Raw genomic sequence first — 19,883 nt, forward strand, 5'->3', positions numbered from 1 at the left:
AAACGGAAAAATCGCATAAGCGAGGAATCATTCTCAACAACTTTGCCTGAGAGACTATGAGTCTAAAACCGGCTTCGAGCCAGCGATTTTGAAGGTAAAGGTTTTTAGTGAACATACAATTTTTTTCGTCAATTTCTGAGATATCCAGAAAAATTTATTGATCATTTGTTGGTATCGGTCGTATCGGACAACTATATCACGTGTCTTCCGTATAGCAATTTCTGCAGATTTTTTAAACTTCGTCTTAAAAATCGCTGGCTCGAAAGCGGCTTTAGTCAGTCCCATAGTACTTAAGGCAAAGTTGTGTAGAATAATCCATGGAACATTTCTCGCATACGCAATTCTATGAACAAAAAAAAAAACGACCCACTTTAATATCTTTCAGTTTATTACATAAATTCTGATCAGGTAATTTAGCGTCAGTTTACATTGCTCTACTTTGCGTGCGATATTTACCAGAATATGCTGCCTGATATCCTGCGAGTATTTATCTGATTGTCCCATCGACAAAATATGAAAATTTATGGCAGTTGTTGGTTATTTTCTATGTGTGTGTGTAAATAATTAAAGTATAGATACATTTTTCCAGAAAAAAATCACTAATTAATAAATACAATATAATTAAATTCATTATGTGAAAATAATTAAATACAATATAATTAAAATCATTATGTATGAATAATTAAATAACAAGAACAGTGACTTCTATCAGCGATAATATTTTGCAAAAAGATATACGTTTTCATTTCACCAACAAAGTGTACTGGCTTATAACAGTTGGCAAACAGGAGGTGTGTTTTGCTTCATTAATTCATAGCATCAGGCGTCATGCTCATATTGCGGCTGAACAAGAAGGTGCTATAAAGCGAGATTTTTTCACTTCCTTTTCCAAATACGTTTCCGATTATACAAAAGTTTAATCATATTTAAATAATTGAGAGTTGAGAGATACGAATGTTGATTTCGCTGACAAAAAAGTAAATACTGAAAATATGAAGAAACAATTTTGAATGAATTGATTGATATTTTCCAAAAAATTCACTAATTTTTACAAAATGTTCTGAAACTGTTATTAATGTGTTTTATTGATTCAAAAATTGTTATCTTTAATCCAATTTTTTTTTGTTTCTTTCACATGAAATTTATCGCTTTTATTTGCTACGCTTATTAATTTGCATACATCGCATCACAGAAATCACATCACCTTATTCAGATGTTATTAGCTCAAGCATAAAAGTGTTGTTGTTTTTCTACACTATTGTTTATACAAAGTCTTTCACATCAATTTATCATAAGCCAACTCTTATTTTTACAAATCACAAAGTTTTATTGAAAATATCACATCACCACTTGACATAATATCATATCTCATTTATTTACAAAACAATTTGCTTAATCCCTAATGACGTCAACTGCACACCAGATAGTTAAAACTACATATTTCATATCACTTTCACAACGAATCATTAAATCATAGTGAAAAATGTCACATCACCAGATATCGCATCTCTTTATTTAATAATTTGCGTATTCTCTTTTCATTTCAAAAGCACGTCAACTTCATATCAAATTATATCACATCATTGCCAAATCACATAGTTTAAATCAAAGCAAAAAATATCACATCACCACATGACTTAACATCACAATTTACTTATTGCCATTTTTTTTTCATTTCAAAAGCGCGTCAACTTCACATCAAATCACGACATGATGTGATATCGCATCTCAATTGTTTATAAAGTAATTTTCGTATTCCTTTTTCATTTTAAAAGCACATCAACTTCACATCAGACCATTTAAATTATATCGCCTCACATCTACATCATAACGTTTAAGTCATAGCATGTCAAATAATCACATCAGATCTATGACATCATATTTTTCACAGTATATCATTCGAATTTTATTACATAATTACTATAAAAAATCAAATTAATTCACATCAACTTTAATTTTTTATCCCACATTAACACTGTAACACATTTAATTGCCTTAATCCCACATCACAATACTCATTTGACATTATTTACTAATAATGTAAAGTAATAATGTATTCAACATGCATTTCACCTCTGAACAAAATTCATTACAACATCACAAGTCCAGTCACATGCGACTAATATGATATTTTCCATACCTTCTCGAAGTTTACAAAATATTACTACCTACTTTTTTTATTCAATGTATGCATATTAAATCACACTCAAGTTTATTACATAAAGGGCGATTTTTTAAGAGCTTGATAACTTTTTTTAAAAAAAAAACGCATAAAATTTGCAAAATCTCATCGGTTCTTTATTTGAAACGTTAGATTGGTTCATGACATTTACTTTTTGAAGATAATTTCATTTAAATGTTGACCGCGGCTGCGTCTTAGGTGGTCCATTCGGAAAGTCCAATTTTGGGCAACTTTTTCGAGCATTTCGGCCGGAATAGCCCGAATTTCTTCGGAAATGTTGTCTTCCAAAGCTGGAATAGTTGCTGGCTTATTTCTGTAGACTTTAGACTTGACGTAGCCCCACAAAAAATAGTCTAAAGGCGTTAAATCGCATGATCTTGGTGGCCAACTTACGGGTCCATTTCTTGAGATGAATTGTTGTCCGAAGTTTTCCCTCAAAATGGCCATAGAATCGCGAGCTGTGTGGCATGTAGCGCCATCTTGTTGAAACCACATGTCAACCAAGTTCAGTTCTTCCATTTTTGGCAACAAAAAGTTTTGTTAGCATCGAACGATAGCGATCGCCATTCACCGTAACGTTGCGTCCAACAGCATCTTTGAAAAAATACGGTCCAATGATTCCACCAGCGTACAAACCACACCAAACAGTGCATTTTTCGGGATGCATGGGCAGTTCTTGAACGGCTTCTGGTTGCTCTTCACCCCAAATGCGGCAATTTTGCTTATTTACGTAGCCATTCAACCAGAAATGAGCCTCATCGCTGAACAAAACACGCGCGCGAAACACATTTCGAACCGAACACTGATTTTGGTAATAAAATTCAATGATTTGCAAGCGTTGCTCGTTAGTAAGTCTATTCATGATGAAATGTCAAAGCATACTGAGCATCTTTCTCTTTGACACCATGTCTGAAATCCCACGTGATCTGTCAAATACTAATGCATGAAAATCCTAACCTCAAAAAAATCACCCGTTATAATACTAATAAAATCATTCAAATTTCATCATATCATGTCAATCACAACACAGTGTCTGATATCATTTTATACCTATAATACTTACTACTTACTTCGTCTTATATCGTATTAAATAAAATGGCATTACTGCATGTCATTACATAAGGCTTATCATAATCTTATCACTTCACATGAGAAATTTCATAACCTTTCTAATGCGTTAAGCTCACAACAGCTGACGTAAATATCACACCCATTGCAAGTACTTTGAAAGCATGTGAGAATTTTTATGGAATATTCATATATGTGCTCAATACTATTGCTGCGCTCATGCATCAAGTCACCTATTTAATTGCCTTTTCCAGCTAAAATCAACTGAATTGTTTTAAACTGACTACAATGTGCAATGAAATACAGTTAAATACACATAATGTATTTTATAATTAGAAATTGCGTTAGGCGCTGAGCAGCCGTTGTACACACAAGTTGCCACACTAAATGAAAAAAGAAACACCGTAATAATTGCATTGTTTTTGCTTTTTGTTTGCTTAAATACATACAAACATATTGTGCTCATTTATAAAACAATCAAGTCGCGCCTTTGATATGCGTTCGAGTATGAAAGGCAATTGTTCGGTTATTTAAAAATCTTTCAAGTGTACATTTAATTAGGAATATTCAATTTTCAATGAAATAAAACGTTCGTTGAATAACTTTAAAAAGCCAAAATGATGAATAATAAATGAAGCAATGACTTGTGAGCTAAAATGTGCACGTGAACACATATTTATATATGAGATTTAATATATATATGTATGAGTGTGTGTGCGTGCCTGCGTGAATGTATTGCACATTATATTTGTCGTAAATATATGAAAGTCAATAAAATATTTATATTGTTTTGCTTCGTAAGACACAGGGTGTTTTCTCAGTGTCTCTTGAAATGATTGAGCTGGCGTGAAATTCTTGTGATACGCCAATATTTTCAATAAACAACATTTTTCGTTTCAAAAATGTTTTCGAATACGCTCAAGAACCAGCAGAAATATATAAATCTCATGCAAAATTGTATTAAATCAATTAAGTTTGCTAGAATGTCTCACCCTGTACTTTACAAGTCGAAATGTTGCTCTTAGTTCGAACATCCTCTCGCCGATTCCCCAGGCCGCATTGAATTAAGTACCATTTCCGTGCTTTAATGAAACAATATTTTTTTTCTTTTTCATTATTCTTTATTTTCTGTGTACTTACCGGTGCATACATACATACATACGTATATATATATACATATATAGATCTAATAAGCACGAGTAACAGCACAAATGCGTGGAATATTTCAATGGATATTTTTATTTGGCCATAACGCATATTGATCTAAATATTTATTTACATAAGCTGTTTGCAAAAAACCAAAAAAAAAAATAAATAAATAAATGAAAATAAAATTGTGCATTGTTGAGCCCCTAGAATTTGATAATTTTGTTTTTATGGTTTACCGAAAATTGGTATATTATTTTTGTTTGTTTTTTGCCAATAACGTTTTTCACACGCGATTACTTTTTTATATGCGCCGCGGTTATTCTATGTGATTTGAAGGATTTGATGAGTTGAGTTGAAGGTTTAAGGTGAAAAATGGGCGAATTTGTGTTTATTGTTTTACGTAGGGTTTAAAATTGGCTGTGTCTTTAACTACAGCATTCATAGAGAAAAAAGAATTCTGTTTTGCAGGCATTTGCTTGGAATGTTTGAAAGATTAGTAGCAGCGATGATTTGGCACAGCTGCCGCAAGGCGAAATATAGCCTTCTGCAGATAAATTTATATGTTTTTGGATAGATCGCAAAGGTCGTAAAGTATAGCCGAGGCCAAAAAGTCAATATTTAGCCTTCTGACAAAAAAACATATGATTTTAGACAGGTCGCGAAGGCTTTCTTTAATTAAATATATATACATATATGTAAATAATTCTGTGCAGGTACTTTTTGAAGTATTCGTTACCGCATAATAGCTGGATTGTGTCAAAGCCAACTTTTGCAAATTTACGGCTTGTCCATAAGTATAGGCCCTTTCTTAGCTGCAGTAGCTCTGTTTCTTCCGTAACGAGCTGGAATTTATGTGACTCGAACCATTATTGCGTCAGAATCATGACCAGATTAACTTACTTCGGGCGAGTCCTCCAACTCCGTTAAAATCCGCTTCGAGTCAGGGCTTAAACAGCTTTTTATAGAGCTTTCCGGCAATGCATGCATAATGGACGGTGTAGCAAGTTGGGATCTTCTTTTCCATTACTGATTAGCAGCTGGTGCTTTTTCCAGTGTTTAGGTACTTAATCAATAGTACTGCCGGTCGCTTTACAGTGTTTATTTTCAGGATTTCTGCTGGGATTCCCTCCGGGCCGGGTGATTTGTTGGCCTTGAACTTGCCAGTGGCTAGTTGCAGCTTTTCGGGGGTAAATTGGGGAATTTGCGGAAATCTTAGATTCTGTTCTGTATCACTAGTTCTTTATTCGTGTGTGGGAAAGAGTGCATTTACGATATGTTCAATTTTGGCAGCAGTTAAATGAGGTGTTTATATACAATATTTCCCTTGTAAGCTAGCTATATTTTTTATTTTCATTATATCTCTCAAATATATAGTCCTCTTGTTTGTTTAACCACACATCACTTGTGATCAAGGACTACTAATCGATGAGTAACTTGTTTTTAGTTTCAAACATGTTCCAGCTTTGTTTGAAAAATATATTTACTAGTAGTTATCTTTGATTCACCAAGCATTTGAGAGTATCGAATCGAACAAGCAGCTGGTATAAATCACAAGCTGTGGTATGAACAAATATAGATTTATTATCTTGTATTAAATTCAAAATGATGACTTTATAGCTGATTTTACATAAGAGCAACAGAGCTAGATTATGGCGAACAGAAAAGTAGCGAATCGAAGACGGCTAATAAGTGATACTTCATTATATTCATACACTTTAAATATAATAATTTCATTTAAAAACAATTTTGTTTGCACTAAGGTAATTTTTTCTTTGATCCAATTTTTTTTAAATTGTTTGATCTCTTTAAGAAACTTTTTCTATAAGCTAAGTTAAGACTGAACTTTGCCAGGAATTCGAAAAAACATCAAGTTATGTCTCAAGCTTACGTTGTTATGCAAAAATACTTGTATGTCTAAATATATATAGAATTAAGTCATGCTACATGGACTAACTGGTACTCAGACCGAAAATCATCTATTTTATCAGGAATAATAGCAAAAATGACAGCTTGTGGCACCCAGCATTCAACGACCGTTAGTGGCGTGCAGAAATATTGACTTTTCAAACTGCCCTCGTAATGAGAAAATACATAGCTAATCTCTACGTCATTCAACATCCGTGTGTTATTTAATTGTAGGAAAATCGCAAAAATCGCTTTACGTATATCTCACCTTCTCAATCAGTGTTTAGTCTATTTATTTATCGGCTAGAATTGTTTTTCGCGAACAATAAAAACTTCCTCAAATTTCCAAACATTATAATGATTCATTGCATTTTTTATTTTTTTCTCACTTAATAGCGCTATTCGCACGTTTTTGTAAATATTTACAATAAAATTCGATAGGTTAGTGTGGAAGTTGAATAATTGCTAAAAATAAAAAGCAATAATCCACAAAAATTTGCGAAAATAATTCGAAAGTATTTCAACGCTGAGTTTAAACTGCCGCAAAGCTATATTTGGCCGTAAAAAGCGCGCATCTCAGGTTTCCAAAAAAAAAAGAAAAATTGGAAAAGTTTAGCATTTCATGAAATTTTCGTTCCAGCAAGGCGCGGTATCAATTATATGGTTTTTACATGCGAACTTATGTACTATATATATGTATGTACGTATATGACTGCATGTATGATGACTACTCAATCATTTCTTGTGTGTTATTTATTCAATTAATTTGTTTTCGTCTACAAGGGTGTGTGTGTGTGTGCAAGTGTGTAGTGAATGTGGTCCGCAATTCCTAAAATAGTTTATTTTATATTTTTTTGCTCACTTTGTGTTTGTTTATTAGACTTGCGGCGCGTCACAGCTCGGCGGTGTGGTCGCGTTGCAAGCGTTTCGTCGCTCTGTCTGAATTCGTATGCATTTCGTTCTAGGTGCAGGCGAAAATCGATTTTGATTTTTGACACATTAAAAAATGCGTTTAAATATAAACATGGCACACAAATACAGCCAGTACTTTGTGTAGCGGAGAAGAGAGACGCTTGAGTATGCGACCAAACAATTACTTTGTAGTCAGATGTGTACACTGAGAGAAATATTCAGGTGTATACGGACAACTTCAAGAGTAAATTGTTAGGTGCGCAACTGAGTTCCAGTTGTTTGTTAATTGATGGGTCCGGCTGCTAGTGGTGATTGATTTGGTTATTTCCAAAATGTGAAAAAATTAATATAGAAATTTGGAAAGAAACCGCGTTTCCACATTAGAGACTTCGCTTGTGTGCGATATCCCTTTGGTTGTCCGAATATGTTCGATTTTTTTGCCAAATAATGTCATTTGTAGGTAGTGTTCATTTTCTTCTTTCAGTCAAAGAAATCAGTGACTGAAACACATCGGCAGCTCCAAGTGAAACCGTGAATGGTTTTATCGCTTCAAAGACGAGGATTTCTTATTAGCGACCGTCCAAAAATCTTTGAAAACGTTGATACGTTGTTCGTTCCGTGTGCCGTGTCAAATGCAAGAGGAGCTCGCTTCAGCATTGGGAGTCACCGGAAAAGCTTTTTAAAGACAACTACACGCTCTGGGAATGACTCAAAGCAAAACAAGGGCTGCATGATAACGCTCGGTTTCGTTAAGCCCTACCTGGAAGCGCTTAATTGAGAAGACCTTTCGCTATATTCCCAAGATATTGCACCGTCCGACTATTATTTGTTCGTTCGACTGCAGATGGTCTGGCTCAGAAGCAGTTCCACTCACAAGATGACGACGAAAAGTAGCTTGATTATTGGGTAGCATCACAAGATGAGCAATTTTACCGTAATGATGTACGAGCTTTGCTAGGAAGAAGTTGTGCTAGCGATGAGCAGAACTTCGAATAATTAATTTGTAACCATTTTTTACTATGAAATTGCATTTTCATTAAAAATAACAGCGAGAACTTAGTTGCGCATATAATAACAATAACATAAAAGATAATCAATTTTATTCTAGGAGTGAAAATCAAATATGTTTCAGCAACTATAGATTCTTCTAGTTTCTCCGACTTTTAAAATTCCATTATATTTTAGATCTCAATTTTACTATAATAGTTTGTAAGATGCATCCATTAATTTTTACACATTAAATTAACTTTAAGGGTTTTTTAGGTTTTTGTGTTTTTCTAAAAGTATTCCTTTAGGAACAACATTTTCATATTGTCTATTGATGCTTCTATGGCGACGTCATTTTATAAGAGCTATGTCTAGATTCTTTCCTATTGACGATAATTCGTTACTCTTCATTATCCTCGACTATTTTCATACTCCATGTGGAGCTATATAAAACGATCTTTTTTTGTACCCCCAATTGATGTCCTACAAACATACGTATGTATGCGATCTTTAGATCAGCCATCAAACCTAACCTTATTTAATGTTCTACACTTCCATCTTGAGGATGCTAGCAGAGTTCATTTGACTCCTTAGAGAAAACTGCAGAAAAGTAAACCACCAAAGTTCAAACTCATTTGTGGGGAATAAAGTACCAGCTGTCTTTCTTCAGTCATTTCTCTGCTCTCTTGTCGAAAAATTTACATATGAAAACAACAACAAAGTTATCGAGTTGAATTACAGCAAGTGAGCATACGATGATACATTCTGAATGATTTGAATCAAGTTTTCGTAAGGAAAGGAAGTTATCATTATTTCTTGTTTGTTATGTGTGGCTTAATAACATTGCTTGAAACTTTAATTTTTTTCAGTGTACATCCACAAAGTAAAAAATTCAGCTAACGAAATTTATTTTGATATTACCAATGATACAATTTCTCTGAACGACTAAAGATGCACATAAAATGTCCAATAAATTATTCTAAAACGCATAAATGCGCAAGAGAACACACAGACATACATAGATAGACAGTTGCATATAAAATTAGTTCAACATGAAAAACACATTAAGTGCAGTTCGCGGGTAAGATGTATGCTCTAAATTTTGAATTCATTTAGTTTTTTTTTCAAAATATTTGGAAAACAATGTTTTAGAAAAATGCACAAAATATATATTTAAACTGTAGATAAATTGCCGATTTAATATGTCAAATGAGTTATGAAATGTTTGACCACTACTTACAAGCCGACAAAGCTATTTTCACAGAAGATACGTTTTTTGACCCGTAATAGTTTCTTGAGTCAAACCATCATGATTTGACGCTTTAAGGTCTCTATATCATATTTTTTTAAGTTTTGAAAGTTTGTCTAATATTAATATCTGGAATAATTGCGCAGTGGACTTAATGTGTTTCTCATGTCAGCATGCGACAAGCTCGAAAGTACATAGCAATAAAGCGAAGCAAGGAGTTATAACTCACCATGTATGCAGATAAATAATACATACATATGCACAATTGTAGACACATATGCACGTACATAAATAATATATAATATTAGAAGCAGGAAATTAAAGAAAGAACAAAATGTGTTTGTATGTCTGTTGGCTTGAGTGTCCCACAATTGCACACAGAGCAGATGCCAGTGATGTGCAAGTAACACCTAACAGCAAATATGTACGAGTATGCAAGGCAAAAACCACCACAACAATATTGTGCTGAAACCACAACAACAATGTTAACAGCAAGAATTGCAGTGAGGTGAATGCAGCGCCTGCTGATGAATTGTATACATATATATATATATAAACAAAAGTAAATGATTTAATTACGCACACAGACTTACACACATTCACGCATATAAATATATACAACCACACACACATATGTATGAGTGTTTATTTAAATAAACGTTGTATATTCTGCTAACTTCGTCGAACTCAGCAGTCGCCAACGTTAATATGCCGCTGTCGACGCCGCTGCAGTTGTGGGCGTTGCAGCGTTTTCCGTTAGTAATTAGATACGCTCTCATTTTTTCGTCGAGTTTTTGAGTTTTTGCTTTTTTTTTGCTTTGTCTTTAGCCTTTAATGTGGTTTCTTTATATCTTAATGTCTCTCCCATTTTACTTAGCTTATATGTTGGGTATAAGACTATGAAAAATCTTAGCTTAAAGTAGTCTCTAAACTAGTTCTCTTGCAAATAAGTAAATTCAGTGGAGAGGTGTTAAGAAACTACAGTATAAAAAAATGCAGCTCGGAGAACTGATTGAAGATTTTGAAAGAGCTAGACAATACCTAGGTTCTAAATAGTAGTTCTAATAGGAAACAGGCGATACTCAAGTTCCAAATTGTAGTTGTAATAGGAAACATATCCTACAAAGAAATGTACTAATTTCTCGCCGAAATCAACCGTAGTCCACCAGTTTTTCCAGCATAATTATTTTTAATCGCTTCAGATTCCTTTACAGTCTTTTTAGGGAACGTCAAGTTCATTGGCTTGGATTCACGTTCAAGTTAGTCATCTTTTCCGTGATAACAACATACTACGAGGGCTTCTTGTCGTGATAATCCACGAAATATAGCAGCCTATGTACAACTTAAGTATTCTTTGGAAGTAAGTTACCAGTTTTTATAGGCCTAAAGTCAGACTTTTAAATTTAATCTTCAAGACTTAACTTGAGCTTTTTTTCTATGAATTAGCGCTTTCTATAAAAATGAAGTTGAAAAATGAACTTTTCGGATTACGAGTTTTTTTTATATGATATATGCATATATACAAGTGTACTATATTTATCTTTTTTATCATCGGGTAGTCGAAAAAGTCTTTTCGTATTTCTAATCAAACGAAATAATTTTCACAGGCTTGTCTTGAAGCCAAATTTAATCCATTAAGGGAGTATTGCATTGACTGAAACATGGTGGATGCATCAAAACTTTCCAGCCAAGCACTCCCAGTTTTTGCCGAGTCATCAAAAATATGTGTGGTCTTTTGTTGTCCTGCTGGAAGACGAAGCCTTTTCTATGGATCAGTTTTGGCTGTTTTTTCGATTGCTTGCTTCAATCTCATCAGTTGTTGGCAGTAAAATGTAGAATCTGTAGCAGCTCGTAATGGATGAATCCTTTTCAAGACCACCATACACTCAGCATTACCTCTCGAGGCGTCAATCTTGGTTTTGCGACCATTTGATGAGCTTTACGACGCTCAACTGCACCGAATTTAATTTTTGACTTTTTTAGTTAAATGAAGCTTGAAATGTCACCTTTCCAACACTATATAGTTTGACACAATGTGATTGGTAGCACTGGAGCTATACAACTGCAACGACATCTATTGACAAAATAGGAAAAGAGTTTTTCGACTACCCAATATACATATACTAAAATCCAATCTTATGTTATTTTTGGGACAACCGTTATATAAGTTTCATCAGCAGAGTTGATCGAAGCACCTTGGAATCATTTCTTAACGCAAGAATTAGTCTGTGCATACACTGATAAGTAGTATAATTTACACTACTCAACAAATCTGAAAGAAAATTTTGTGACTGATATGCTAATGGATGTGTGGGGTATTTGAGGTGTCCCGTTTCCTAATTTGAGTTAAAAAATTTCCATCAAGTACTTCGATTGCACTGTGTCGAAAAAATTTAATATCTCGGACAACATTAAAAAAAACGTAACAATTTATATATGGTTAAATGAGCTTTTACTATGCGGACCTGAGGGCTGCGTTACAGCTACATACAACCGAAAACGTTGCCTACATTTTGGCGATGAGTTAAAAATCATTACATTTCGCCACATTTTAGCTTTTATTGTCAGAAATGTCTCTCAGAAACTTATACAGATCTTTTTTAATAAATCGAGTTACTTTTCAAAAACCATTTTATTATTTCGCTGTCGGCATTCGAAGCGGCAAACCACTCTAAAACACTTTGAAGTGTTTACGCTGGTCGGTGACTCACATTAGCAGTCTTTTTTAGGTCTTAATATAATCAAATTGAAATTATTTATGCACTAATTTATCATAATTTTTCTGGAGCATGATAACTCAATAGAAAATTTTGTTATAAATTAAACAAATTCGTGAAAAAGCGATAAAACTAGGCTACAGCTGAGCGCAAATAAATTGCAGACCGCAGCTAGGCGAGTGCCGCGAGCAACAACATAGCAAACTATTAAAAACAAATATAAAAAAATTTTATTAGCTGGGGAGTCGCTGAGGAGTGCGAGATCTCTGCTGCCATCGGTGCGCTTGTACCCAAGTGGTTGTGACTGTAGAGCGGCTAAAGAATGCAATCTACGCACATGCAAGTTTTCACCAAACACCTTGGCAGAAAACACTAAACTAGCACAACAACAACAATGATCACAATCAAAATTAAGCAATCAACAGTTTGGAGATCTACAAATAACATTGAGAATTTATTAGTGCTACACACAATAACATACAGCTGCGTGTTGTTGTTTTATTGCATTTTTATTAAAATTTGTTGATATTAGCGTTGCTGTTCTTCCACAAACTGCTAGCGTCTGCGTTGTTAGTATTACTGCGCAGGAATGCTCTCTTCGGTTCTATGTAGTTTTGTACAGTGATTTCATTTAGAACGCGCGCCTATTTGACCAACGCCGCGCGCTGTCACAATCGCTGGGGCGTATGCGTATTGCCACGTGGTCGCCCGGCTGCAGTTGAAAGTGGTGCGCGTTGGTGCTTGCACGCGAACACACATCGCACATACGACTCAGTAAACGCGCGCGCCAGCACTTTTTCTCTAGTTTGCACATGGGCGCTGATAGTCAGGGCGTACGCACGCTAACCTTTTTCACGTTGTGACCGCGCGTTCAACTCTCGGTATCTTTTTGCGCGTGTTTATCGCTTCTACGCAACGAATTGTTAGCAATTTTCCAATAAAATATAATTTGTTTGCTTTCATTATTACTTTCGTAATAAAATTTTGTATTTATATATGTCTGAGTATGCTTTTGTTGAGCTATTAAAAAAGTAAACGAAGTAAACAAGCTAAAAAAATATGTGAAATAAATTTCGCTACTCACTCAATATATGCAGACATACATAGGTGTATAAGTAGCCACGCGCCACTTGGCCGTACGCCGGTGGAATGCCTCGTGGAGCGCCAGCATCCCGCAGTCTGCGCGCGCCCACCGAACGACACGCTTACACGGCCGGCGTTTAGTTCATGCAGGCTTTTTGTCTGTCAGCCAGCCAGTCGCGTTATAAATGTCGCGAAAAAGCAGCGTGTTCTAGACAAATCATCACTACTTTGCGGCACATGGTCACGCATACACACACAGATATGTGCGTAGCCAAAAATACGTTCTCACATAGTTAATAAAAACGTAAAAAAGCCTAAACGCCTAGTGAAAGTGACAGCTAAGTGAGTGTGCAAGTAGTGCGCGTCGTCGCGGGCGCTGCGCGTATGCGAACACAAATAGCATAGACGAACGAAGTGTGTTTCAGCAAATAATATCTCCTTATGAGCTACTTTTACGACTCGGAGTAAGTTGATGATAAATATAGATATTAAAAAAAAATAATAAAATAAAATAATTTATAATTAACGAGCTGAGGCTAAAAGGTGCTTGTACGAGTTGCACCGTTGGAGATTTACCGACTTATCAGCAATATCTGCGTGTTTCTTATATTCTCTGCGTTCGTTGTCGTGGAATTTTCTCTGATCTTTGAAGCGACTGTGTGCAGTTACTGAATGTATTTTGTGTTTTAAGAATGTTTCCAGAGTTTCAAAAAGCGATTAAGTGATTAACATTGAAATATTAAAATGCTATGCATTGTTTGTGTTGTTCTCATGGCACAGTGTCTTCTGAGTAGTGATGCTGAAGTACTTTACTCTATTAATCTTAAAATTAACAAGTACAAGTGTCCTACGTGTGTTTGTGTCATGGTATCATATATTTTATACCAATATTTGGTTGTGAAGTGTGTCTTGTGCGATCTACTATTTAAAGATTAAGCTAGAAGCTTGCAGTTCCATAAAAGTAGTTCATTCAACGCCAAGAGTAAAATATATTATCCGGTATTGAATGTAGATATATTGTATGACGTCACTTTAGCGTTGCTCCGAGCACGTATAAATTTCGTAAATTTTCCGCGGAGTGGTCAACAGCTCTTTAATAAATATGAACTGTCTCAATTAAAGTCGTTTAAATGTTGAAAAATAGATCCGATTAGTTTTTTCTCCATTTTAAAGTAAATATTTATATACTCCCTCTCTCTCTTTCTCTCTCTCTGTCTATCTCTCTCTCCATGCATTTTCAAAATCATCCTTCTTCTTCTTCTTTACGCGGTTATAGCCGAGTCAACAACAGCAAAAAATCAAAATCATCCAAGAATAAATAAATAAGGATAAGGATATATAGATTACTAACACTGAAAGCTTTATAATTTGAAGTACTTTTAGACCAGTTGTAGCTGGATTTAGGTTATTTAAAGCCAAAAGGCTGCACTGAACAAAAAATTTAATTCTTTAATTTTAATTTTTTAATTCCTTAATTTTAAATTTTTAGTTAATTTAACTCATTAGAATTTTTTCTTCACCATTGTTTCCATACAAATTAATTCTACGTTACGAAAAATATATTCACACAAAACCTTCAAACTGGCCAAACCGTCAAGAAGCACAATCGATCAGTGCAACGTCAAGCTTTTGGAGAAAAAGCAAATGCAAATTTTCAAGTTCAATTTGAAAACCTCTATCATATCTCATAAGCAATTATTTTTCCATAAATATTTTGGATTAAGGCCAACATTGCGAAGCGATAACCACAAACCGTTGTGAGAAATTTTTTTCTTCACACTTAAGAGCGATTTCCGGTTGTCATAAAGAGGAAAACACTTACAGCGAAATCTTCAAATAAAACGAAAAGTTCGAAAACATTGAATAACTGTAAATGTTTAGATGCAATTCAAAAAAGATATTTGCATATTTTGGCCTCCAGAAATGACCTTGATTTGTATACATTTCATTTTAGAAAACAATGAAAAATACCAAAAAACATTTTTCAAATTTGAATTTATTATGGAATTGTCAGTTTGTGGTCGTATTCACGTCTACATAGTAAATATGTACATTTGTAATAAATTGCTGTGTTCAATTATTTTCTTATTGGCAATGGGATGAACACCTGTTGCTTGGGAAATATAGTATGATGTTGTTTTATTTTTTTTTTGCTTCTTGCAGGTTTTATCCAGATTTTCATGATTTTAATACAACTTTTTGAAACTTTATGATTGAACTGAACGATTGTGGTACTTATTAAAGTTCCTTAACACCGGAAGTTATTTTGTATGAGAATCAATCAGCAGTTCAACTGGGTTCTTAAGCTTTGGGGACATTTTTAAAAAAATTTAAGTTAGGTTTTATTTTTCTTGTAGGAAATATTGGGTGGTCGAAAATGTTTTTCGTATTTCCAATCAAATATTAACTTATTTTTTTATATTTCTGATAATAAATAAATAAACAAATCTGTACTATTTTGGCCGAGCACTCAAAGTTTCGGAAGCGACCGAACCATTGTCGTGCTGCACGAAATGTGATTGGTAGCACTGGAGATATACGACTGTAACGAAAACTATTAACAAAATACGAAAAGATTTTTTCGACCACTCTACAGTTCCGAGATAAATAGATTCTGTAACATTTATTCTCAAAATATACTCAAAACAGTCGGGTCTTTGAAAAAGAAACCATTTGAATCTTAAGTAACCTGGGGTTTCCTCTGTATTATTGGTGTTTATTGGTTTGAATCTTGATTTTTAATACAAATCATTGAAAAATATCACTCTTCTCTTCTCTTCTAAGAAAAACAAACAATAGCAATAACGGTTAGATGAGGTTATGTTGTAGTAATCTAATGCGAGTAAAACATTAAGACCCTGAAAAGCCTTTGCGGTACTACAAAAAATATAGTGTATATAGTTTCCAAGAAGAGATGGCAGGGATTATAGTTTATATGTAAGGCAACTTATGTGTTAAAAAGCATCAATACCACGGCAGAAAGCATTTATTATTTACACTTTTCTACCTAAAACACAATAAATTTGTACAGAACTATTTTGCGATGACGAAAAAGCCATCTGTGTTCATTATGTCTCATAAAAGTTTTCCATGAAACATTCAATCTCTAATGATGCTGTTGTATACGAGCTTGATACGTATAGACGTTGAGCAGAGATTAGGAATTACTAAAACTTTTCAGAAGATCTATTCTTAGAGCGAATTACGGAACTATTATGATTAATATCAAATATAGTATGTACTCTCCTTGTAAATATATTAAAGCTACATTTGAATGAATTCGACTATTAAGGTAAGATATTGAACCGAAAGGGATCTAACTTTTCAAGCAATGAAGAAATTCGAGTAGGGATGTGATTGACTTTCTGTCGTTAAATTAAAACTTACCCAACTATCTTCCATAGATACAGAAACTAGGTTGTGAGAAAAAGACAGGGGCCACATGAATACATTATATGTACGAACCAAAGGTGTTCAAGGATCTTGCTGTTAGGAGCATAAAGTTTCTTTTTTTTATTTCATATATAATATTTACTAATATGGTCATTACGTAAATCTTCAGGAACTTATGAAACCATCTTTCGTTTGCAAAAAGCTTTCATGCAAATCTGCTGGGAGGAAGAAAGAGAGAGAGAGAGAGAGATAGAGAGGGAGGAGGCAGAGCTGTTGACAATCAGCCAGATATGTAGCTCCGGTGTACAGACTAGTTAATGCTTTTTGTGTGAACGCCTGTGGCGGCCTCGTTCTGCTTGCACGTTGCCTTTATGTAATCACAATACAATGCCCACATCGGCAACACCAGTGATGTTGGTGTTGTCAACGGCAACAACACAGACATTGTCATCGCCTGCCACACGTACATGTGTTGTAAGCGTGCATTAGTGAAGTAAATCTTGTTGACAACACTCACACACACACACGCACACACAGCCATATGAATATGTGTGCAGAGGAAGGCGTTAGCTGATTATTTGGTAGATACTTGATGATTTAATCGATAATCAATGAAACATGTGCAAGTGTGCGTTTGTTTGTGTGTGTATGTGTGTGTGTGTATGTTAGTGGTAGAAATTGAACTCGTGCACGCTTTCAGTCATAATTAAATGAGTATGTTGCATGTGGCTAGGGCCGGGTTCAAGGAAGCACATGTATTGATGCGGATGTGGTAAAGGATGCATGGCGCTGTGTCTGATGCAGCTGCTGCTGTCAGAAATGTCATTGAACATCCGCAATGTAGCAAACAATGGGATTTAAATATGTACATGCTGGTGATATGTAATGATTACACTTCAGTATATGTATGTGTGCTTGTGTTTTAACATGTGCTGGTGTGTGTTGGTCGTATGTAGTTTGTGTAAATATAAGTTATGCCATGTGTGTGGAATTAGGCGGAAGGACACTTTTTGTCAGCGAAATTCTGTCCTCAAAATGATTTGCTGAGAACTTTGCTGTCGCCATGCATTTTTTGAAGGCTTTAATACGTATTTTATATGAAAATAATATAATAACTTTAAGTTTTGTATTATTCAACTTGGAATATCAGTAAAATGGTTGCATGTGTTTCCTCGGGTAAAAAACAGCCTTTTTGAAAAAAATTTTTCTCATATAAAAAAATTAAATATTTTATTAGAGTATTTTATTGTTACATACATACACTATTAGGAAAGAAATTCTGAAATTTTTGGAAAAAATATTTTAAACTCGGCGATTGTGATGCCATTTCCCGTGACACATCGGAAAAAAGAGCCACCCGCGTTGGCAGGATAATTCCTTACAGGATCATCTAAAGTGAAAGAAATACGTGTTTTAGTTAAAACCTTAATTTACAATTTGGACGAAGGAAAAAAATACTAAAAATTTGATTTTTTACAGACATTTTTTTTTTCGAATAATTGTAATCGAAAAAATCCTTCGTCGAAGTCTTTAAGAAAAGTATCTCAAAGACCTGTGTAACATTTCATGAAGAACGGTTAAGTAGTTCTCGAGGAATCTTTCAAAAACACACACAAAACGCATTTAAAGACGGCTCACTTATCGTAGCTAGCCTCGAGCGCACAAGTTTTCAAGCCTATATCTCCGATATTATTGCTCAGATCAACTTGAAAATTTCGAACAATATTCTAGAGGTGTTGCAGAATTTAATAAATAAGTCGCTATTTTCATACCCGTAAACCCATGTAACCCCTTAAATCAGTTTATCTTGAGATCTTCTCTTTCTCTTTTTTTGATATTTATTTTCGACTGTGTTCGATGTCGCGTGAATGTTTCAGCTCACGATTAAACTAAAATGAATTTGATTCGGATTTTCAATGGCAGAGAACATCTGCATTTCTGTTGGCTGGCGACAATTAGAGCTTCTCTGAGAAGTTCAAGTGTTTAAAGCTTCTTTTCTTGTTCTTCTTTGGCGCTTCAACCGTGAGTCGGTCTGAGAAAAGAACACGAAACTTCGTCAGTTTTCTCTATCCTTTGCCTGGTCTTGCTAATTGTACAACCCAAGTGTTGGCAAGTCGCTATGCACTTGGTCCAAGTCAAAGGTGTCTTTCGCTGTCTTCCATGCATACGGTAGGGCCTAATCAGCGGATTTGTTGGATTTTTATGCGCTTATATATCCGTGTGAGCTCGTATGATTCGTGGCTCCATTTTCTTCAACATTCATTGCTCACGTGGACTCCTCCAAAAATCTTGCGAAGAACCGTCGAATGTTCCAAGTTCTTTCTCATTTCGATCCGTCGTGGTCCATGTTTTTGCGCCGTATTTTTTCACTGTTCATTGAGAGCGTTTTTTACGTGGCGGGTCCCAAACATAGCGCATAACCCTGAGGAGGGAATGTTTCGCCTTCTCACTTTAGCTCGTCTTCAAACAGATACTTGGTCAAAGACTGGAAGTAGTGAGCTGTTTGAACTGTATGTAAAAGAATCACTTCTGGCCCTTGCCAAGTGAATAGCTTCTACACATAACTCCATCCTCCCTGTGCCGTATAATAGAATGGGAATAACTAGAGTCTTATAGAGTGTTATTTTAGTTTGTCATGAGAAAGATCTGGTTCTCAATTGCCTACTGATCCCTAAGTAGTACCTATTGGCAAGAGTTACTCTGTGTTTGAAATCCAGATTTCGATTATTGATGGAATTTAAACTGGTTCCGAGATATATAAAGTATATAAATCTACTTGAACGATATATCTGAGTTATCATTTTGTCTGGTTAAGAGAGATTTAGGAAAGTTATGCTTTCAAAAAGTAGAATAAACTCATTTTTCTCATGTTACTTCCAAATACTCTCTTATCTCTGCAAATTACATACTATAGACGACTATGCGGTTTCCATTGAAGTCGGGTCTAAGCGGACCGTATTCCGCTTTATAATAAAAAAAGGTAATCAACTTGGAAGCATTAACCAAAACTATTTGAGAGAAGTTTTATATATAACCACAGCCAGCGAAAACGATTTAAAACTCTTGGAACTAAATGTATGGACTTTTTTTTTGAGAAAGCATCATATTTAGCTTTGGAAAAAGAGAATACATGAAACACTCAGAGATATTTTTTAAGAATAAGCAAAGAGTGAGGGCAATATGGCCTGCTATAATACATATCAACACGTAAGGAAGTCTACAAGTGGGAATATGCTTT

The 19,883-nt window shown here is 34.7% G+C and overlaps 1 protein-coding gene across 9 annotated transcripts in view; it reads left to right on the forward strand.

Annotated features, from left to right (window-relative positions):
• LOC105230215 (uncharacterized) overlaps nucleotides 1–19,883 on the forward strand; it is a 67,978-nt gene that overhangs the window by 11,161 nt on the left and 36,934 nt on the right. Inside the window, exon 1 of one of the 9 annotated variants that reach the window (XM_049449030.1) lies at nucleotides 11,894–13,716. The exons of the other annotated variants lie outside the window; for them this stretch is intronic. Within the exon in view, the coding sequence (XP_049304987.1) occupies nucleotides 13,694–13,716 (23 nt within the window). The 5' untranslated portion in view covers nucleotides 11,894–13,693. Of the gene's footprint in view, nucleotides 1–11,893; nucleotides 13,717–19,883 lie in introns of those variants that run through there. 9 annotated transcript variants of the gene reach the window in all.

This window comes from Bactrocera dorsalis, chromosome 2 (assembly GCF_023373825.1).
Source record: "Bactrocera dorsalis isolate Fly_Bdor chromosome 2, ASM2337382v1, whole genome shotgun sequence".
NCBI lineage: Eukaryota > Metazoa > Arthropoda > Insecta > Diptera > Tephritidae > Bactrocera > Bactrocera dorsalis.